Raw genomic sequence first — 23,989 nt, 5'->3', positions numbered from 1 at the left:
CTATGGCTGGCACTGATATGGGGCACTATGGCTGGCACTGATATGGGGCACTATGGCTGGCACTGATATGGGGCACTATGGGTGGCACTGATATAGGGCACTATGGGTGGCACTGATATGGGGCACTAGAGCTGGCACTGATATGGGGGCACTAGAGCTGGCACTGATATGGGGGCACTAGAGCTGGCACTGATATGGGGGCACTATGGGTGACACTGATATAGGGGCACTATAGCTGACACTGATATGGGGCACTATGGCTGGCTGACACTGATATGGGGCACTATGGCTGGCTGACACTGATATGGGGGCACTATGGGTGGCACTGATATAGGGGCACTATGGGGGCACTATGGCTGGCAATGATATGGGGGCACTATGGCTGACACTGATACGGGGGCACTAGAGCTGGCACTGATATGAGGGCACTATGGCTGGCTGACACTGATATGGGGGCACTATGGGTGGCACTGATATAGGGACACTATGGCTGACACTGATATAGGGGCACTATGGCTGACACTGATATGGGGGCACCGTGGCTGGCTGACACTAATATGTGGGGCACTATGGGTGGCACTGATATAGGGGCACTATGGCTGGCATTGATATGGGGGCACTATAGCTGACACTGATATGGGGGCACTAGAGCTGGCACTGATATGGGGGCACTAGAGCTGGCACTGATATGGGGCACTATGGGTGGCACTGATATGGGGCACTATGGGTGACACTGATATAGGGCACTATGGGTAGCACTGATATGGGGCACTAGAGCTGACACTGATATGGGGGCACTAGAGCTGGCACTGATATGGGGCACTATAGCGGACACTGATATGGGGGCACTATGGCTGACACTGATATGGGGCACTATGGGTGGCACTGATATAGGGCACTATGGGTGGCACTGATATAGGGCACTATAGCCGACACTGATATGGGGGCACTAGAGCTGGCACTGATATGGGGGCACTAGAGCTGGCACTGATATGGGGGCACTATGGGTGACACTGATATAGGGGCACTATGGCTGACACTGATATGGGGCACTATGGCTGGCTGACACTGATATGGGGGCACTATGGGTGGCACTGATATAGGGGCACTATGGCTGGCATTGATATGGGGGCACTATAGCTGACACTGATATGGGGGCACTAGAACTGGCACTGATATGGGGGCACTATGGCTGACACTGATATGGGGAACTATGGCTGGGTGGCACTGATATAGGGACACTATGGCTGACACTGATATAGAGGCACTATGGCTGACACTGATATGGGGGCACCGTGGCTGGCTGATACTGATATGGGGGCACTATGGGTGGCACTGATATAGGGGCACTATGGCTGGCATTGCTATGGGGCACTATGGCTGGCATTGCTATGGGGGCACTATGGCTGGCATTGAAATGGGGGCACTATGGGTGGCACTGATATAGGGCACTATGGGTGGCACTGATATAGGACACTATAGCTGACACTGATATGGGGGCACTAGAGCTGGCACTGATATGGGGCACTATAGTGGACACTGATATGGGGGCACTATGGCTGACACTGATATGGGGCACTATGGGTGGCACTGATATAGGGGCACTATGGGTGGCACTGATATAGGGGCACTATGGCTGACACTGATATGGGGCACTATGGCTGACACTGATATGGGGCACTATGGCTGGCACTGAAATAGGGGCACTATAGCTGGCACTGATATGGGGCACTATAGCTGGCACTGATATGGGGGCACTATGCCTGGCACTGATATAGGGGCACTATGGCTGGCACTGATGGCACTCTAGCTGATGGTACACATTTTTAGTGGAGAAGACATAATCTACATCACAATCCATCAGCATCACTGACTGAGGCACATGGCCACATAAATTCCATTGGTATACCGGTGTTCCGGAATTTTATGCTACCCGGAATAGTTTGCTACCCACGTCACTTCCGGTGGTGACGTGGGAGGTGTATCACTCACCTCGGCTCCTCATTGGCTCTGCCAGGGGTTTGGTGGCGCAGGCGCGGAGGATTCACCCGTAGCGTGAACGCGCCGAAGGTAGCAGAAAATTCTGGGCCACTGCGCATGCGCGAAAAAGACGGCCGAACGTAGCAGAAAATTCCGGCTTCGCGCATGCGCAGTGGGACAGAATTTTTTTGATACCTTCGGCTCCTACTGCGCCTGCGCCGTGCCGTCTTGTTTAGCAAGCAGAAGATTCAGGCCCACTGCGCATGCGTGAAAAATACGACTTAGCGCAGGCGCAGTAGCCCCGAGTCAGTTAAATGGCTCGGGGCTACCTTCCACAAAAAAAAAAGGGCCGAAGGTAGCATTAAATTCTGGGCCACTGCACATGCGCTATTATCTTGGGGTTTGCCATATCTGTGTGGAGATATATCACCATAGTCACGCTAAAAATAATAACTCTAATCTTTGTGGGCACGATACAGTTATGGCACCAAGATGAGGCGGGAGCAAGAAGGAAAAAAATCTATGTCTGCTCCCCTACTACAGTGTGCTGCCACATACTGCTCCCCTACTACAGTGTGCTGCCACATACTGCTCCCCTACTACAGTGTGTGCTCCCCTACTACAGTGTGCTGCCACATACTGCTCCCCTAATACAGTGTGCTGCAACACGGCTCGATCCAGCAACGGGCAGTTAATTTAAGATTGCACACTGGCCAATAAGATTTAAACTTCCCCAGGACCAATAAGATTTTAACTACTCTAGGCGCGCATGCGCCGTGGCCTGTCATTTTAACCTCAGTGCAGCAAGTGAGCCTGTTATACTCGCGCTTGCGCATGGACCTGTAAAAATTTGCGAGCCATTTAACTGACTCGGGGCTACTGCGCCTGCGCTAAGTCGTATTTTTCGCGCATGCGCAGTGGGCCGGAGACTTCTGCTTGCTAAACAAGACGGCTCGGCGCAGGCGCAGTAGGAGCCGAAGGTAGCAAAAAAATTCTGGCCCACTGCGCATGCGCGAAGCCGGAATTTTCTGCTACGTTCGGCCGTCTTTTTCGCGCATGCGCAGTGGCCCGGAATTTTCTGCTACCTTCGGCACGTTCACGCTACGGGTGAATCCTCCGCGCCTGCGCCACCAAACCCCTGGCAGAGCCAATGAGGAGCCGAGGTGAGTGATACACCTCCCACGTCACCATCGGAAGTGACGTGGGTAGCAAAATATTCCGGGTAGCAGAAAATTCCGGAACACCGGTATACCAATGGAATTTATGTGGCCATGTGCCTCAGTCAGTGATGCTGATGGATTGTGATGTAGATTATGTCTTCTCCACTAAAAATGTGTACCATCAGCTAGAGTACCATCAGTGCCAGCCATAGTGCCCCTATATCAGTGCCAGGCATAGTGCCCCTATATCAGTGCCAGGCATAGTGCCCCCATATCAGTGTCAGCTATAGTGCCCCATATCAGTGCGAGCCATAGTGCCCCTATATCAGTGCCAGCCATAGTGCCCCATATCAGTGTCAGCCATAGTGCCCCCATATCAGTGCCACCCATAGTGCCCCTATATCAGTGCCACCCATAGTGCCCTATATCAGTGCCACCCATAGTGCCCTATATCAGTGCCACCCATAGTGCCCTATATCAGTGCCACCCATAGTGCCCTATATCAGTGCCACCCATAGTGCCCTATATCAGTGCCACCCATAGTGCCCTATATCAGTGCCACCCATAGTGCCCTATATCAGTGCCACCCATAGTGCCCCCATATCAGTGCCACCCATAGTGCCCCCATATCAGTGCCACCCATAGTGCCCCCATATCAGTGCCACCCATAGTGCCCCCATATCAGTGCCACCCATAGTGCCCCTATATCAGTGCCACCCATAGTGCCCTATATCAGTGCCACCCATAGTGCCCTATATCAGTGCCACCCATAGTGCCCTATATCAGTGCCACCCATAGTGCCCCATATCAGTGTCAGCCATAGTGCCCCCATATCAGTGTCTGCTATAGTGCCCCATATCAGTGCCAGCTCTAGTGCCCCCATATCAGTGCCACCCATGGTGCCCTATATCAGTACCACCCATAGTGCCCCATATCAGTGCCAGCTTTAGTGCCCCCATATCAGTGCCAGCTCTAGTGCCCCCATATCAGTGTCAGCTATAGTGCCCCCATATCAATGCCAGCCATAGTGCCCCTATATCAGTGCCACCCATAGTGCCCCCATATCAGTGTCAGCCAGCCACGGTGCCCCCATATCAGTGTCAGCCATAATGCCCCTATATCAGTGTCAGCCATAGTGTCCCTATATCAGTGCCACCCATAGTGCCCCCATATCAGTGTCAGCCATAGTGCCCCCATATCAGTGCCAGCCATAGTGCCCCCATATCAATGCCAGCCATAGTGCCCCCATATCAATGCCAGCCATAGTGCCCCCATATCAATGCCAGCCATAGTGCCCCTATATCAGTGTTACCCATAGTGCCCCCATATCAGTGCCAGCTCTAGTGCCCCCATATCAGTGCCAGCTCTAGTGCCCCCATATCAGTGCCAGCTCTAGTGCCCCCATATCAGTGTCAGCTATAGTGCCCCCATATCAGTGTCAGCTATAGTGCCCTATATCAGTGCCACCCATAGTGCCCCATATCAGTGTCAGCCATAGTGCCCCCATATCAGTGTCCGCTATAGTGCTCCATATCAGTGCCAGCTCTAGTGCCCCCATATCAGTGTCAGCTATAGTGCCCTATATCAGTGCCACCCATAGTGCCCTATATCAGTGCCACCCATAGTGCCTCATATCAGTGCCAGCTCTAGTGCCCCCATATCAGTGCCAGCTCTAGTACCCCCATATCAGTGTCAGCTATAGTGCCCCCATATCAGTGCCACCCATAGTGCCCCCATATCAGTGCCACCCATAGTGCCCCTATATCAGTGCCACCCATAGTGCCCCCATATCAGTGCCAGCTCTAGTGCCCCCATATCAGTGTCAGCTATAGTGCCCCCATATCAGTGCCACCCATAGTGCCCCATATCAGTGCCAGCTCTAGTGCCCCATATCAGTGCCACCCATAGTGCCCTATATCAGTGCCACCCATAGTGCCCTATATCAGTGCCACCCATAGTGCCCCATATCAGTGTCAGCCATAGTGCCCCCATATCAGTGTCTGCTATAGTGCCCCATATCAGTGCCAGCTCTAGTGCCCCATATCAGTGCCACCCATAGTGCCCTATATCAGTGCCACCCATAGTGCCCTATATCAGTGCCACCCATAGTGCCCCATATCAGTGCTAGCCATGGTGCCCCCATATCAGTGCTAGCCATGGTGCCCCCATATCAGTGCTAGCCATGGTGCCCCCATATCAGTGCTAGCCATGGTGCCCCCATATCAGTGCTAGCCATGGTGCCCCCATATCAGTGCTAGCCATGGTGCCCCCATATCAGTGCTAGCCATGGTGCCCCCATATCAGTGCTAGCCATGGTGCCCCCATATCAGTGCTAGCCATGGTGCCCCCATATCAGTGTCAGCTATAGTGCCGAGTCAGTTAAATGGTTTGCAAATTTTTACATGTCCATGCGCAAGCGCGAGTATAACAGGCTCGCTTGCTGCACTGAGGTTAAAATGACAGGCCACGGCGCATGCACGCCTAGAGTACGGTAGTTCAAATCTTATTGGTCCTGGGCGCGGGCGCGGGCGCAGTAGGAGCCGAAGGTAGCAGAAAATTCCGGCTTCGTGCAAGCGCAGTAGCCCGGAATTTTCTGCTACCTTCGGCGGGTTCACGCTACTTGGGAATCCTCCGCGCCTGCGCCACCAACCCCCCGGCAGAGCCAATGAGGAGCCGAGGTAAGTGACACACCACCCACGTCACTTCTGGAAGTGACGTGAGTAGCAAAATTTTCCGGAACACCTATTCAGAGTCACGTGACAAGAGAATGTCACGTGACCCAGTGACGTCAGGAGGTCAGTTTCCTGTATGAAGTTTAGCCACTACCCTTTAATTTAGCTTCTAGGCAGTCGAACTTGAGCTGCGGCTATGAGGCTTTCGTTTCTTCTTTGCCGGCCTTTTGACTTTGGGCAGCGAGATGTCGCACATTGGTTTCCAGGACATATGGCTAAGGGTGAGCTGAACGGCTAACTGGTTTATATGAACGTGCAGAGTAGAGACGGATCTGCATTTCAATGCACTTACGGATCAGGATCCTGATCCGTCTTACAAATGCTATCCGTTGGCATACGTTTTGACGGATCCGGCAGGCAGTTCCTGGGACGGATCTGCTTGCCGGATCATTCTGCCACAAGTGTGAAAGTACCCAGAGATCCTGAATGCTGGACAGAGTTGAGATGATTACAGAATATAACAGTATAATAGTTACTTTGCAGACATATGTTGAGTTTTTATAATAGCAATAAACTCAGAGCAGGAATACAAGGTTAACCCAATCCGATCTCTGGTGTGTCCCTGCAGTTTGCAGTCCCTAATGCACGGTCAAAAGCCGTACGGTTTCTGCAGACAGATGCAGACCAATTCAACTTCAATGGGTCTGTGGTCTGTCCACACCACAAATAAATAGAACATGTTTTTTTGCGGTGCTGGGGCACAGAGAGAAACCCCGCGGAAGTAGTGGGTCTGTGCCTAAGTGAATGGGTTCACATGTGTTATACTGTGCAAAAACTCCCGTGGCCCGTATATAGCTTACCCGCTGTTTGCATGCCGCAATACTGGCCTGGCCGACACACTTTGTGTGCAGATTTAGCAGACAATTGTTGGCAAGGAACAATTGCCTGCTTATCAGTGAAAGAGATAGCTGCATGTATATGCAGCGATCACCTCCACAGTATAAGCAGGAGCGATCGGTAATACTATTGCTCAACCCCATGCAGAACCATTAGCACATTCTGCTTCCGATAAATTATGATTTTTGTGACTGCATGAAAGATGCGATCACCCAGTGAACGAGCTTTGGCTCGTTCATCGGGTACGCAGTAGCATCTTTAGGCCCCTTGCAGACGAGCGTTACTCCCTCAGCGAGTCTGCATCGCAGCACCTGGCTGGACCTCCCAGAACTGATGGGATTCACATAGCGTTAAATTGATTTATGGTGCTATGTAACCCTTACCATTCTGGGATGTATTGGATAACACTGGCACCATTATGCCAGTGTTATCCAATACATTCCAGAACTGTAAGGGTTACATAGCATTATAAATCAGGAACGCTCGTCTGCAAGGGGCCTTACACTGCCAGATCATCACTAACGAGTAGTGTTGACTGAGCGACCTTCTGTTTTGAAGTTCGGCGTACAAGGTTCGGGTTTGGGATATCTAAGAATTCTATTATGGATTCTGCTACCATAAAGGAATTCTTAGATAACCCGAACCTTGTACTTCGAACTTGAAAACAGAAGTTCGCTCATCCCTACTAACGAGCATTCCTACAAATGCTTGTTAGCAATTATCTGGCTGATCCTTTCCAGTGTAATACGGATAAAATACCTGCCTGGAAAATGTAATTACAGCAGTTTCTCGAACAACCCAAATATCAGTTTCAAACTGTCAAGGACGTACTGAGACATACGGATGTTTTCGTGAGAGGAGATCAGAGAGACTGGCAACACTTGGTTTGATTTGACGTTTTCCTTTTGGATCAAATGACGTCTGTGTTGTTTCTGGTGCTTGCCACACCTTCTTTCCCCAGGTGTGGCTAATGTGGTAATTTAACCCCTTAAAGACGGCGCTTACATGTACGGCGCGCTGATCGGCGGTTGCAGGAGCTGCGTCCACCCGGTCAGTGGCAAGGGTCCGGCAGTCATTAATAGCCGGACCCCTGCTGTATGCACCGGCATCAGTGAAAACACAGATGCCGGCGCATAAACTCTCACACTGCTGCGGTCAGCGCTGACCGCGGCATGTGCACGATCCTGCGGGGTCCGGGGTGGCCATCGGGTCCCCGCACTGCTGTAACGGGGACCCGATGGCAGGGAAGCAGCCCAATGCCTTATTTGGGCATCGTGGCTGCCTTCCGTGACAACCTGTCAGATCAGCAATTATATAGACTAAATGAGACCTCACAGCGCACGTGCAACATTTACTTCAATAGTAACACTATCAGATGGGCCTAGAAGACCTAACTACGTCTTTTTCCATGTGCAGTTTCTTGATTTATTAAAACTTTACTTTTATTTACTTTCTTTAAAACAGGTTCTAAGAACCTGTTTTAAAGAAAGTAAATAAATAAAAGTAAAGTTTTAAATAAATCAAGAAACTGCACATGGAAAAAGACGTAGTTAGAACCTGTGAGATCCAGCCCCCTGGATTTCACAGGCAGGAAGCTGTAAGTGTATTATAGTGTGTAATACACTTACAGCCAATGCATTACAATACAGAAGTATTGTAATGCATTGTAAAGGGGATCATACCCCCAAAAGTTGAAGTCCCAGAGTGGGTAAACAATTTTTTTTTAAAGTTTCAAGTTAAAAAACAAAACTAAAAAAAGCATCCTTTTCCCAATATAAAGTAAATTATTATTATTTTTTAAATAGGGGAAAAAAAGAAAAGTAGACATATTAGATATGACCACGTCCATGTCAACTGGCTCTATAAAAATATCACATGACCTAACCCCTCAAGTGAACACGGTCAAAAAAAATGGAAACTGCTAAAAAAAAAAAAAAAGTTTGTCACCTTACACCACTAAAAGTGCAACACCAAGCGATCAAAAAGGCATATGCCCTCCAAAATAGTACCAATCTAACGGTCACCTCATTCCGCAAAAAATGAGCCCCAAACTAAGACAATCGCCCAAAAAATAAAAAAAAACTATGGCTCTCAGACTATGGAGACACTAAAACATGATTTTTGTTTGTTTCAAAATTGATTTTAAATGTGAAAGAATTTTAAAAAGTAGACATATTAGGTAGCACCACATCCGTAACAACCTGCTCTAAAAAAAATACTACATGACCTAACCCCTCAGGTGAACACCGTAAAAAAAGCAATTTTTTTTGTCACCTTACATCACAAAGTGTAATAGTAAGCGATCAAAAAGTCATATGCACCCCAAAATAGTGCCAATCAAACCGCCATATAATCCTGCAAAAATGAGATCTTACCTAAGACAATCGCCCAAAAAATAAAAAAATTAACTATGGCTCTCAGACTATGGAAGACACTAAAACGTTATTTTTTTGTTTGTTTCAAAAATATTATTGTATAAAACTTAGATAAATAAAAAAAAAAGTATACATATTGGGTATCGCCGCATCCGTAAGAACCTGCTGTATAAAAATATAACGTGACCTAATCCCTCAGGTGAACATTGTAAAAAAAAAAAATAAAGTGTGTCAAAAAAGCCCCCCCCCAAAAAAAATGGCTTTCAGAATATGGAGAAAATGCTTTATTATGTAAAACTGAGACAAAAAAAAAAAAAAAGTAGTCATATTTGGTATAGTCAGAGGAACATTGTAAATAACAAAAAAATAAAAACGGTTCCAAAGATTATTTTTCCTATAGCCTCCACAGCAGCACAGATTCACAGGGACAGGAAAAAACGTGGAGATCTTTAAATAGCCCCCTCCCCTTACCTGCTCCAGTAAATAACCGAGAAACTCTGAAATGGATGCAACATAATGCTATTTATCTATTTTTCAAATAAAAATACCAGCATAGGGCATCAGAATATCATATAAATGTGTGTGTGTGTGGGGGGGGGGGGGGGATTTTCTGTGCTGCTGTGGAGGCTAGAGGTAAAACCAATTACCTGTAAGTAATTGTAATCTTTCCATACGCCTCCACAGCGGCACGGATTCATAGGAGGAATAACAGAGAAATACAGGGAGTGCAGAATTATTAGGCAAATGAGTATTTTGACCACATCATCCTCTTTATGCATGTTGTCTTACTCCAAGCTGTATAGGCTCGAAAGCCTACTACCAATTAAGCATATTAGGTGATGTGCATCTCTGTAATGAGAAGGGGTGTGGTCTAACGACATCAACACCCTATATCAGGTGTGCATAATTATTAGGCAACTTCCTTTCCTTTGGCAAAATGGGGAAAAAGAAGGACTTGACAGGCTCAGAAAAGTCAAAAATAGTGAGATATCTTGCAGAGGGATGCAGCACTCTTAAAATTGCAAAGCTTCTGAAGCGTGATCATTGAACAATCAAGCGTTTCATTCAAAATAGTCAACAGGGTCGCAAGAAGCGTGTGGAAAAACCAAGGCGCAAAATAACTGCCCATGAACTGAGAAAAGTCAAGCATGCAGCTGCCAAGATGCCACTTGCCACCAGTTTGGCCATATTTCAGAGCTGCAACATCACTGGAGTGCCCAAAAGCACAAGGTGTGCAATACTCAGAGACATGGCCAAGGTAAGAAAGGCTGAAAGACGACCACCACTGAACAAGACACACAAGCTGAAACGTCAAGACTGGGCCAAGAAATATCTCAAGACTGATTTTTCTAAGGTTTTATGGACTGATGAAATGAGAGTGAGTCTTGATGGGCCAGATGGATGGGCCCGTGGCTGGATTGGTAAAGGGCAGAGAGCTCCAGTCCGACTCAGACCCCAGCAAGGTGCAGGTGGAGTACTGGTTTGGGCTGGTATAATCAAAGATGAGCTTGTTGGGCCTTTTCGGGTTGAGGATGGAGTCAAGCTCAACTCCCAGTCCTACTGCCAGTTTCTGGAAGACACCTTCTTCAAGCAGTGGTACAGGAAGAAGTCTGCATCCTTCAAGAAAAACATGATTTTCATGCAGCACAATGCTCCATCACACGTGTCCAAGTACTCCACAGCGTGGCTGGCAAGAAAGGGTATAAAAGAAGAAAATCTAATGACATGGCCTCTTTGTTCACCTGATCTGAACCCCATTGAGAACCTGTGGTCGTTCATCAAATGTGAGATTTACAAGGAGGGAAACCAGTACACCTCTCTGAACAGTGTCTGGGAGGCTGTGGTTGCTGCTGCTGCACGCAATGTTGATGGTGAACAGATCAAAACACTGACAGAATCCATGGATGGCAGGCTTTTGAGTGTCCTTGCAAAGAAAGGTGGCTATATTGGTCACTGATTTGTTTTTGTTTTGTTTTTAAATGTCAGAAATGTATATTTGTGAATGTTGAGATGTTATATTGGTTTCACTGGTAAAAATAAATAATTGAAATGGGTATATATTTGTTTTTTGTTAAGTTGCCTAATAATTATGCACAGTAATAGTCACCTGCACACACAGATATCCCCCTAAAATAGCTAAAACTAAAAACAAACTAAAAACTACTTCCCAAAATATTCAGCTTTGATATTAATGAGTTTTTTGGGTTCATTGAGAACATGGTTGTTGTTCAATAATAATAAAATTAATCCTCAAAAATACAACTTGCCTAATAATTCTGCACTCCCTGTAAATTAACTAGGCTGGGACCACTGCAGATAACACTCTGCGTGAAAATAAGTCCTTATTTTTTAACACATCTAACTGATAATGTCGAAAAAAAGTAGAAGGTGAAGACCAAGTGGGTGCCTGTTTAAGCGTCTTCTGCTGAAACATGAAGCCGCAACTGATCGGGTTGAATGAGCTTTTAGTCCCTTTGGAGAAATTACATTCTTAGGCCTCTTTCACACGGGCGTCATGTTTTTTGCCTGGATAAGAGGCGGGTGCGTTGCGGGAAAATGCAAGATTTTTCCGCGCGAGTGCAAAACATTGTAATGCGTTTTGCAGTCACGTGAGAAAAATCGCTCATGTTTGGTACCCAAACCCGCACTTCTTCACAGAAGTTCGGGCTTGGGATTGATGTTCTGAAGATTGTATTATTTTCCCTTATAACATGGTTATAAGGGAAAATAATAGCATTCTGAATACAGAATGCATAGTATAATAGTGCTGGAAGGGTTAAAAAATAAATAAAAAAAAAGTTAACTCCCCTTCTCCTCTTGATCGCGTAGTTCCCGGTCAGTCTCTTCTTTAGCTGTGGGCTAAAGGACCTGTGGTGACGTCAGATCACGTGCTCCAATTACACGGTCCATCACCATGGTGATGGAGCATGTGATCTGACATCACCACAGGTCCTTTAGCCCACAGCTAAAGAAGAGACTGACCGGGAACTACTCGATCAAGAGGAGAAGGTGAGTTAACTTTTTTTAATTTTTTTTTAACCCTTCCAGCACTATTATACTATGCATTCTGTATTCAGAGGCGAGCGGAGCGGAGGCTGAACGCTGCCAGACTGATGCAGTCTGAGCGGATCCGCTCCATTCAGACTGCATCAGGGCTGGACGGAGGCGTTCGGGTCCACTCGTGAGCCCCTTCAAATGGAGCTCACGAGCGGACCGACGAACGCTAGTGTGAAAGTAGCCTTACAGTCCTGAGGATAATTAGATGATGGGATAGATCTCTGTACTGACCTCTGATATATTTATACATAGTAATTAGATCTCCCTTCAGTCGTCTTCTTTTCTAAAGTGAATGACCCTAATTTTGATAATCTTTCAGGGTACTGTAGTTGCCCCATTCCAGTTATTACTTTAGTTGCCCTCCTCTGGACCCTCTCCAGCTCTGCTATGTCTGCCTTGTTCACAGGAGTCCAGAACTGTACACAGTACTCCATGTGTGGTCTGACTAATGATTTGTAAAGTGGTAGGACTATGTTCTCATCACGGGCATCTATTCCCCATTTTGATGCAACCCATTATCTTATTGGCCTTGGCAGCAGCTGCCTGACACTGGTTTTTGCAGCTTAGTTTGCTGTCTATTCAAATTCATAGATCCTTTTCCATGTAAGTGTTACCGAGTTTTTTACCATTTAGTATGTACGGGTGACGTTCAAACGGAGCTCACGAGCGGACACCTGAACGCAGGTGTGAAAGGAGCCTAATTGGCCGCTACACTTGGACTTAAAATGGCCATAGAAGCTTCCCAGGATCTTTTTAAAAGAGCTTCACTTTTTTTTTTCCATGGAACCTACATCCTCAAAAGGGAGAGCAGATTTTTTAGTTATTTTTGCTACCAGAGTATCTACTTTAGGGCATTTATCCCAAAGGGTAGTATCCTCCTCTGAAAATGGATACTTTCTCTTAAAAATTCTAGAGACTCAGGTCTTCTTTTCTAGGTCCGACCATTCTTTGTTAATACGTTTGAAAATATTAGAATGGAGGGGAAAAACTATTTTTTTCTTTTCCCCCCCCCCCAAACCTCTAAACATAAGGTCCTGTACGGATTTTGGTTGTTTAGAGTCTACCAGATTTAAAGTCGCCATTTTGGTTTTCAAAAGAGAATCTGTCTCTACAATGGAACAAATGGGAGGACCAGACTCCTCTTCAGAGGATTCAGAGTTGGACTCAGAAAGTAACTCCACTTCATCAAAATCTTCCTCCTGCAGATCTATTTCAGAAGGGGCGGAGGCTGCTGACATGGAGGTGGAAGGTTTTTGAGAAGTGGACTCCAGTTTATATTCCACAGCGCTGCTCACTTCCTCTTTGATAAAGTGAAACAAATCTGTTACAATAGGAGGAGGAGAGCTTACCAGGCTGAGGGCTTTGGTCGGGTCTGCAGCTCTCCGGACGCGTAGTAGACATGATCCACTGCTTCTGCTGTTCAGCACGACGTGGAAAAAAGGCACTTCTTCCCTCTCTTATTTAAAGTGCTCGTTGTCTAAAGGAAGTATGCCGGCACCAGCGTTTCCGAGAGCTAGCTCGCTCCCACTGAGATCTCGTCTGCAATCACGTGACCCGCCTGTCCTCTCACTATAATTTGCACGGACATTGCCCGGGGCTGCACCCACCGGAGGGCTTATGCCAGAGAACCAGGAAGGGCCACACCGCGAGCCCCGCGGCCCTGTTCTCCGCCCAACACAAGAGGAACCAACACACAGGAGGATCTCCACACATCCCAGAGGGACAGGAAACAACTGGAGCAGGTAAGGGTAGGGGGCTATTTAAAGATCTCCACGTTGTTTCCTGTCCCTGGGGGAATCCATGCCACTGTGGAGGCGTTTGGAAAACAGCAACTTTTTGTTTCCTTGCCTCACAAAGAGTGTAATATAGAGCAACTAAAAATCATATGTACCCTAAAATAGTACCAAGAAAACTGCCACCTTATCCCATAGTTTCCAAAATGGGGTCTTTTTTTTGGAGTTTCTACACTAGGGGTGCATCAGGGTGTCTTCAAATGTGAAATCTGCATTCCAAAAACCATATGGCGTTCCTTTCCTTCTGCGACCTGCCGTGTGCCCGTACTGCAGTTTACGACCACATATGGGGTGTTTCTGTAAACTACAGAATCAGGGCAATAAATATTGAGTTTTGTTTGGCCGTTAACCCTTGCTTTGTTACTGGGAAAAGATGGATTAAAATGGAAAATCAGCCAAAAGTGTGAAATTCTGAAATGTCATCCACATTTTTCTTTAATTCTTGTGGAACACCTAAAGGGTTAACGTAGTTTGTAAAATCAGTTTTGACTACCTTGAGGGGTGTAATTTCTAAAATGGGGCCATTTATGGGTGGTTTCTATTATGTAAGCCTCACAAAGTGACTTCTTGTGATTATTCATGCCCCCTTACTGCAAATTAGCCTCTAGGAGCAGGGGGGCGTTACTTCTGCTCCTAGAGGCTCCATTCTCCCACCTTATTACACCCCCTCCAAGTCTTGATTGACAGGGCCAGGCAGCGTTCGTATCATCCTGCTGCCCCGGTGCGCTGGGGAAATCTTGCGCGGTGAGGAAAAGACACTTGCCGGCTGCCAGATTCATCACCGCGCCTGCGACCAATACTGAACGGCGCAAGATTTCCCCAGCGCATAGGGGCAGCAGGAGGATGCGAACGCTGCCTGGCCCTGTCAATCAAGACTTGGAGGGCATGAGATGGGAGAACAGAGCGTCTAGGAGCAACGCACCCCTTGCTCCTAGAGGCTAATCTGCATGTTATAAATGAATGCTGCAGTAACGGGGGCATGAATAATTACAAGAATAGCATAGTTAGGTGCAGCTGACGTTAGCACATCACTAATGTCAGCCAGTTTAATAGTGAAAATTCTAGTGACAGAAACCCTATAAAAAGTGGGTTTTGGAAATTTTCTGAAAAATTTCAAGATTTGCTTCTAAACTTCCAAGCCTTCTAACGTCCCAAAAAATAAATAAATAAGTTATTTGCAAAATGATCCAAACATAAAGTAGACATATGGGAAATGTAAAGTAATCACTATTTTAGGAGGTATCACTATCTGATTTAAAAGCAGAGAAATAGAAATTGTGAAAATTGCAAATGTTTCTACATTTTAGGTACATTTGGTATTTTTTTTTTATAAATAAAAATGAAATATTTTGAATCAAATTTACCACTGTCATGAAGTAGAATATATATTGAGAAAACTATCTCAGAATGGCTTGGATAAGTAAAAGCGTTTTCAAGTTATCACCATATAAAGTAACACATGTCAGATTTGCAAAAAATGGCCTGGTCCTTAACCGCTTGCCGCCACGCTAACGCCGAAAGGCGTCATCGCGGCGGCTCTCCCAGGTCACACTAACGCCAATAGGCGTCATCTCGCGAGACGCGAGATTTCCTGTGAACGCGCGCACACAGGCGCGCGCGCTCACAGGAACGGAAGGTAAGCGAGTGGATCTCCAGCATGCCAGCGGCGATCGTTCGCTGGCAGGCTGGAGATCCGAATTTTTTAACCCCTAACAGGTATATTAGACGCTGTTTTCATAACAGCGTCTAATATACCTCCTACCTGGTCCTCTGGTGGTCCCTTTTGTTAGGATCGACCACCAGAGGACTCAGGTAGGTCAGTACAGTCGCACCAAACACCACACTACACTACACCCCCCCCCCCGTCACTTATTAACCCCTTATAAACCCCTGATCACCCATGATCACCCCATATAAACTCCCTGATCACCCCCCTGTCATTGATCACCGCCCTGTCATTGATCACCCCCCTGTCAGGCTCCGTTCAGACGTCCGTATGATTTTTACGGATCCACGGATACATGGATCGGATCCGCAAAAAGCATACGGACGTCTGAATGGAGCCTTACAGGGAGGTGATCAATGACAGGCGGGTGATCACCCATATACACTCCCTGATCACCCCCTGTCATTGATCACCCCCCTGTCATTGATCACTCCCCTGTAAGGCTCCATTCAGACGTCCGCATGATTTTTACGGATCCATGGATACATGGATCGGATCCGCAAAACACATGCGGACGTCTGAATGGAGCCTTACAGGGGGTGATCAATGACAGGCGGGTGATCACCCATATACACTCCCTGATCACCCCCCTGTAAGGCTCCATTCAGACATCAGCATGCGTTTTGTGGATCCGATCCATGTATCCATGGATCCGTAAAAAATCATGCGGATGTCTGAATGGAGCCTTACAGGGGGGGTGATCAGTGACAGGGGGGTGATTACCCTGATCACCCCCTGTCATTGATAACCCCCCTGTAAGGCTCCATTCAGACGTCCGCATGCGTTTTGTGGATCCGATCCATGTATCCATGGATCCGTAAAAAATCATGCGGATGTCTGAATGGAGCCTTACAGGGGGGGTGATCAGTGACAGGGGGGTGATCACCCTGATCACCCCCTGTCATTGATAACCCCCCTGTAAGGCTCCATTCAGACATCCGCATGCGTTCTGTGGATCCGATACATGTATCCATGGATCCGTAAAAAATCATGCGGATGTCTGAATGGAGCCTTACAGGGGGGGTGATCAGTGACAGGGGGGTGATTACCCTGATCACCCCCTGTCATTGATAACCCCCCTGTAAGGCTCCATTCAGACGTCCGCATGCGTTCTGTGGATCCGATACATGTATCCATGGATCCGTAAAAAATCATGCGGATGTCTGAATGGAGCCTTACAGGGGGGGTGATCAGTGACAGGGGGGTGATCACCCTGATTACCCTGATCACCCCCTGTCATTGATAACCCCCCTGTAAGGCTCCATTCAGACGTCCGCATGCGTTTGTGGATCCGATACATGTATCCATGGATCCGTAAAAAATCATGCGGATGTCTGAATGGAGCCTTACAGGGGGGGTGATCAGTGACAGGGGGGTGATCACCCTGATTACCCTGATCACCCCCTGTCATTGATAACCCCCCTGTAAGGCTCCATTCAGACGTCCGCATGCGTTCTGTGGATCCGATACATGTATCCATGGATCCGTAAAAAATCATGCGGATGTCTGAATGGAGCCTTACAGGGGGGGTGATCAGTGACAGGGGGGTGATCACCCTGATTACCCTGATCACCCCCTGTCATTGATAACCCCCCTGTAAGGCTCCATTCAGACATCCGCATGCGTTCTGTGGATCCGATACATGTATCCATGGATCCGTAAAAAATCATGCGGATGTCTGAATGGAGCCTTACAGGGGGGGTGATCAGTGACAGGGGGGTGATCAGGGAGTCTATATGGGTGATCACCCCCCTGTCATTGATCACCCCCCTGTCATTGATCACCCCCCCCCGGTAAGGCTCCATTCAGACATTTTTTTTGGCACAAGTTAGCGGAAATTTTTGTTTGTTTTGTTTTTGTTTTTTCTTACTAAGTCTCATATTCTACTAACTTGTGTCAAAAAATAAAATCTCACATGGACGCACCATACCCCTCACGGAATCCAAATGCGTAAACATTTTTAGACATTTATATTCCAGACTTCTTCTCACGCTTTAGGGCCCCTAAAAAGCCAGGGCAGTATAAATACCCCACATGTGACCCCATTTCGGAAAGAAGACACCCCAAGGTATTCCGTGAGGGGCATATTGAGTCCATGAAAGATTGAAATTTTTGTCCTAAGTTAGCGGAAAGTGAGACTTTGTGAGAAAAAAACAAAAAAAAAATCAATATCCGCTAACTTATGCAAAAAAAAAAAAATTCTAGGAACTCGCCATGCCCCTCATTGAATACCTTGGGGTGTCTTCTTTCCAAAGTGGGGTCACATGTGGGGTATTTATACTGTCCTGGCTTTTTAGGGGCCCGAAAGTGTGAGAAGAAGTCTGGGATCCAAATGTCTAAAAATGCCCTCCTAAAAGGAATTTGGGCCCCTTTGCGCATCTAGGCTGCAAAAAAGTGTCACACATGTGGTATCGCCGTACTCAGGAGAAGTTGGGGAATGTGTTTTGGGGTGTCATTTTACATATACCCATGCTGGGTGAGAAAAATATCTTGGTCAAATGCCAACTTTGTATAAAAAAATGGGAAAAGTTGTCTTTTGCCAAGATATTTCTCTCACCCAGCATGGGTATATGTAAAATGACACCCCAAAACACATTGCCCAACTTCTCCTGAGTACGGCGATACCAGATGTGTGACACTTTTTTGCAGCCAAGGTGGGCAAAGGGGCACATATTCCAAAGTGCACCTTTCGGATTTCGCAGGCCATTTTTTACACATTTTGATTGCAAGGTACTTCTTACACATTTGGGCCCCTAAATTGCCAGGGCAGTATAACTATGCCACAAGTGACCCCATTTTGGAAAGAAGACACCCCAAGGTATTCCGTGAGGGGCATGGCGAGTTCCTAGAATTTTTTATTTTTTGTCACAAGTTAGCGGAAAATGATGATTTTTCTTTTTTTTTCTTTTTTCCTTACAAAGTCTCATATTCCACTAACTTGCGACAAAAAATAAAAAATTCTAGGAACTCGCCATGCCCCTCACGGAATACCTTGGGGTGTCTTCTTTCCAAAATGGGGTCACTTGTGGCATAGTTATACTGCCCTGGCAATTTAGGGGCCCAAATGTGTGAGAAGAACTTTGCAATCAAAATGTGTAAAAAATGCCCTGCAAAATCCGAAAGGTGCACTTTGGAATATGTGCCCCTTTGCCCACCTTGGCAGCAAAAAAGTGTGACACATCTGGTATCGCCGTACTCAGGAGAAGTTGGGGAATGTGTTTTGGGGTGTCATTTTACATATACCCATGCTGGGTGAGAAAAATATCTTGGTCAAATGCCAACTTTGTATAAAAAAATGGGAAAAGTTGTCTTTTGCCAAGATATTTCTCTCACCCAGCATGGGTATATGTAAAATGACACCCCAAAACACATTCCCCAACTTCTCCTGAGTACGGCGATACCAGATGTGTGACACTTTTTTGATGCCAAGGTGGGCAAAGGGGCACATATTCCAAAGTGCACCTTTTGGATTTCACCGGTCATTTTTTTACAGATTTTGATTGCAAAGTACTTCTCACACATTTGGGCCCCTAAATTGCCAGGGCAGTATAACTACGCCACAAGTGATGCAATTTTGGAAAGAAGACACCCCAAGGTATTCCGTGAGGGGCACGGCGAGTTCCTAGAATTTTTTATTTTTTGTCGCAAGTTAGTGGAATATGAGACTTTGTAAGGAAAAAAGAGAAAAAAAAAAAATCATCATTTTCCGCTAACTTGTGACAAAAAATAAAAAATTCTAGGAACTCGCCATGCCCCTCACGGAATACCTTGGGGTGTCTTCTTTCCAAAATGGGGTCACTTGTGGCGTAGTTATACTGCCCTGGCAATTTAGGGGCCCAAATGTGTGAGAAGTACCTTGCAATCAAAATGTGTAAAAAATGGCCTGCAAAATCTGAAAGGTGCACTTTGGAATATGTGCCCCTTTGCCCACCTTGGCAGCAAAAAAGTGTGACACATCTGGTATCGCCGTACTCAGGAGAAGTTGGGGAATGTGTTTTGGGGTGTCATTTTACATATACCCATGCTGGGTGAGAGAAATATCTTGGCAAAAGACAACTTTTCCAATTTTTTTATACAAAGTTGGCATTTGACCAAGATATTTTTCTCACCCAGCATGGGTATATGTAAAATGACACCCCAAAACACATTCCCCAACTTCTCCTGAGTACGGCGATACCAGATGTGTCACACTTTTTTGCTGCCAAGGTGGGCAAAGGGGCACATATTCCAAAGTGCACCTTTTGGATTTCACCGGTCATTTTTTACACATTTTGATTGCAAAGTTCTTCTCACACATATGGGCCCCTAAATTGCCAGGGCAGTATAACTACCCCACAAGTGACCCCATTTTGGAAAGAAGACACCCCAAGGTATTCCGTGAGGGGCATGGCAAGTTTTTAGAATTTTTTATTTTTTGTCGCAAGTTAGTGGAATATGAGACTTTGTAAGAAAAAATAAAAAAAATAAAATCATCATCATTTTCCGCTAACTTGTGACAAAAAATAAAAAGTTCTATGAACTCACTATGCCCATCAGCGAATACCTTAGGGTGTCTACTTTCCGAAATGGGGTCATTTGTGGGGGTTTTCTACTGTTTGGGCATTGTAGAACCTCAGGAATCATGACAGGTGCTCAGAAAATCAGAGCTGTTTCAAAAAGCGGAAATTCACATTTTTGTACCATAGTTTGTAAATGCTATAACTTTTACCCAAACCATTTTTTTTTTTGCCCAAACATTTTTTTTTATCAAAGACATGTAGAACAATAAATTTGGCGAAAAATGTATATATGGATGTCGTTTTTTTTGCAAAATTTTACAGCTGAAAGTGAAAAATGTCATTTTTTTGCCAAAAAATCGTTAAATTTCGATTAATAACAAAAAAAGTAAAAATGTCAGCGGCAATGAAATACCACCAAATGAAAGCTCTATTAGTGAGAAGAAAAGGAGGTAAAATTCATTTGGGTGGTAAGTTGCATGACCGAGCAATAAACCGCTAAAGTTGTGGAGTGCCGATTTGTAAAAAAGGGCCTGGTCACTAGGGGGGTATAAACCTGTGGTCCTTAAGTGGTTAAAGGGGTTATCCGACTTAAATAAATCTATTCTAATTGCTTTTATTGTAGACCAGTGAATGATTCTTAAAATCACTTTCATCACCTATCTATCACTGTTTGGCCAGTTCAGTTCTGGGTCATGTGACCCCCGACGTCAGCAAGCTGGCTCTGCTGATGACGTTTCATTTGCAGCCTTTTCCCTGCTTGAGGGAGTGTCCAGGCTCTGTAAACGAAACGTCAGAGCCCTGGTGCCCTCCCCCCTCCAGCTCTTCTCACTGCCTCGGCTCTGGTATGCGATCGCTCATGTGCAGTACATACCAGAGCCGAGGTGATCTCTTCTCCACCAGCAGGGTATGTTTGACTGTTTGTCCCTCCTGCATTCACTGGGGATAGAGGTGGCAGTTTGTAAACGTTCCCCTCTGCATCTGGGGATCGTTATTACAGCCCTGGTCCCCCCCCCCCCCTCCCCCCCACTAGTACACATTGAACACCCCCTGGGAAATATAAATAAATTATTGGCCATCATTATTATCATCATCACAGACATCCCAACCTGCAAAAACTCATTTCAGGGAGGTGCACTTCTCATTTCAGGGAGGTTTTCATTTTTTTTTATTTCACAAACTTTCTATTACATTTTCTAAACATATGCAGTATCTGCACACTCTGCTCTATGGTGTGGAGGACTGGGCTCATTACCCTGCCCCAAATTATCATATTTATGTATATGATTAAAGGGATTCTGTCACCACCTATAAGCCCTGTGAGCTAGACATATGCTCATGTCCAGGGTAGCATTCTGATTTCTAAGGTGGCCTTATAAAAGCTATTTGTGGCTTTATTCTGCGGAAAAACAGGTTTTACTAACCTGTCAATCACTGAATTAAGGTGCCCAAGCAGGGGAGGTCTGTGGATGCATGGTGCCTGGCCGCACGCATCGCCGTTCGCGCCCAGCGCTGCCTTCTACTCCTCAGTGCCGCCTCTCCCTCTCTCCTCTCGCTTTGAGATCCCGCGCGTGCGCACAGGCTCAGCCTGATGCACCGTTGCGGACTGCTGGCATCGGCTTCTTCTTGCACTGTGCGCACGCGCCGAGAAGGGGACACTGCTACAGGTTGCCGGAAAGGTTTACTGCGAGTAAACTAGAGATGGGAAGTTCGGATCTTTCACATGAATCGGTTCATTTGAATCAGTTCATTCAAATGAACCGATTCATGAATCGAATCTTCGGTTCATTCGCTGAGCTGACAAGAAGCAAGTGAACCCTGTGGGGTGGGGGGGGATTTAACACTGGGGTAAATAATATATAATTAAAATGGAGGGTTAAATGTGTAAATGTATTTAAAAAAAATACATCTCTCTCAATAGTTATATAGCTACTGAATGAGACAGAAGAAGATGCCTTTAACATATATATCTCCTTGAGAAGCCAATTTGACCCTAAAGGGTTAATTCAACCTGTAATCTAAACTCTGTCCTGTCACTTCTCTTATCTCTCTGCTCTGCTATCGTAAACCTTTCTGGGATATATTGTCTCACATGCGGGTGTCAGGGAGCCGCTATCTAATAGAGGGAGACTCCCTGAACTTCAGGGAGACTTAAGATCCCTGTCATCATTATTCAGCTATATAAAATCCTTATCTGCCACCAATATATATATTTATCTAAGCAATATCCATATTGAATATATATTTGAATAATATAGTTATTGCTTAGATACCGATAATGCTAATAAAATATAATATATATATAATATAATGTAATGATACGAACCGCCATAGGAATAAATAGGTTAGAAATTAAACCACCATAGAATTCAATAGCTAATCAACTGCCCAAAAAAAAAAAAAGGGGAAATTAGGTACTGGAAACCCGCCATATGGTGTAAAAAAAAAAAAAAAAAGGGAAGATGGTTCACAGACAAACCCGCCATATGGTTAAAAAAAAAAAAAAAAAAAAAGGGGAAATTAGGTACTGGAAAACCGCCATATAGTTAAAAAAAATAAAAATAAAAAAATGTTAATTTTTAATTCAGGGGTACTCCTGGGACTAGTCTGGCTCCTTCCCACTTCGGCCAGCTGGTCACATCTGGGAGGTCTGGTTTCCCTGGTTCGCCCAGGCTATCATGTTTTGTCAGGTCACCAGGTCATTGTATGCCGGTTACAGTCAGGTGGCCGCTCACGGTTGGTGGCGCCCCCGCCTCCCCTGGTACGCTCAGGGCTCGGCTCACTCCTGGTACGCCCAGGTCTTCACGTGTCTTGTCTCACACACGGGTTCACGCACCTGTCCTTCGGCTCAAGGTCTCCTTAGGCGGCCATCTTCGGCTTCTCCCCTGGTCTTCCTTGCTGTCCGTAAATCCGAAGTTCATGGCTTACCACTGCCCTTCGCGGGCCGCTGCTTCGCGCAGCCTTCATTTTCAGGGTTACGCGCCTTCTCTCCTGGCTCTCTTCGGTCAGGTGTCCGATCCGATGCGCTCGGATGGTCACTTGGCCTTAGGGTGGGCCCCAGCCTGGCCAGTTCGCCTGGTTTCGCAGGTTGGGGGACACCCATGGCCTCTGCACTTTCAAATGTTTCGCCTGTTGCTCTATTTACAGGAGTTTTGTTCCCAGTTCTCCGTTCCTTTTTCGGTCCTGTGCAGGTAAGTTCGTGCTGGCACCACCTCGGTCCCAATCCAGTCATAGCCATGCGTTAATTACCTTTGTCTGTTCGGATAGGCCAGGTTCGTCGGAACCATCTTCCGAATTCCGTTACCGGTACGTGTCTCTCTGTCGTGCACCAATTTAACCTCCAAGTACGTCATCACCTTCGTTTTTTTTTTTTTTTTTTTTTTTTTTTTTTTTTTTTTTTTTTTTCCTCTCTCCCTTCCCTTTCTCCCTTTATTTGTCATACCTCATATTTTTTAGCTGCTCTGCCATGTCTCGAGCCTCGGATATGGAGGACGGCCTTTCCATCTCCGGCTCGATCGCATCAAGCCAAGCGGGTCCCTTGTCCCTTCGGAGTTGGACTATCCCAAAGCTATTGGCCGAGTTAAACCGGAGGGGCATTCCACACCCGGCCACCGCTAGAAAGGCAGAGTTATATAAACTGCTTATGACCAGCTCTAGCACCACGGCCGTGCAACCGGAGGTGTCGGCCATCCAGTTGTCCCTGGTGCAGCTGCAGGCAACCCTGAATTCCCTGGTGGACTCGGTAGCGGACGTTCGGGCTAGAGTTTCGGAGCTTGAAGCCCGTCCACCCGTGGTACCCCCGGCTCCCGTTCTGCGGATGACCCCATCTACAT

The 23,989-nt window shown here is 46.4% G+C and overlaps 1 protein-coding gene across 3 annotated transcripts in view; it reads left to right on the top strand.

Annotated features, from left to right (window-relative positions):
• Positions 1–5,912: 5,912 nt before the first annotated feature.
• The window catches only part of MTG1 (mitochondrial ribosome associated GTPase 1), a 356,260-nt gene continuing 338,183 nt past the window's right edge, over positions 5,913–23,989 (top strand). The window contains exon 1 of one of the 3 annotated variants that reach the window (XM_044296245.1): positions 5,913–6,093. In XM_044296245.1, the coding sequence (XP_044152180.1) occupies positions 6,009–6,093 (85 nt within the window). In that variant the 5' untranslated portion in view covers positions 5,913–6,008. Of the gene's footprint in view, positions 6,094–13,491; positions 13,884–23,989 lie in introns of those variants that run through there. The other 2 variants (XM_044296242.1, XM_044296244.1) reach the window with 2 other exon arrangements.

The sequence above is a fragment of the Bufo gargarizans genome, chromosome 6 (assembly GCF_014858855.1).
Source record: "Bufo gargarizans isolate SCDJY-AF-19 chromosome 6, ASM1485885v1, whole genome shotgun sequence".
Taxonomy (NCBI): domain Eukaryota; kingdom Metazoa; phylum Chordata; class Amphibia; order Anura; family Bufonidae; genus Bufo; species Bufo gargarizans.
This window is presented reverse-complemented; position numbering and strand designations above follow the sequence as displayed.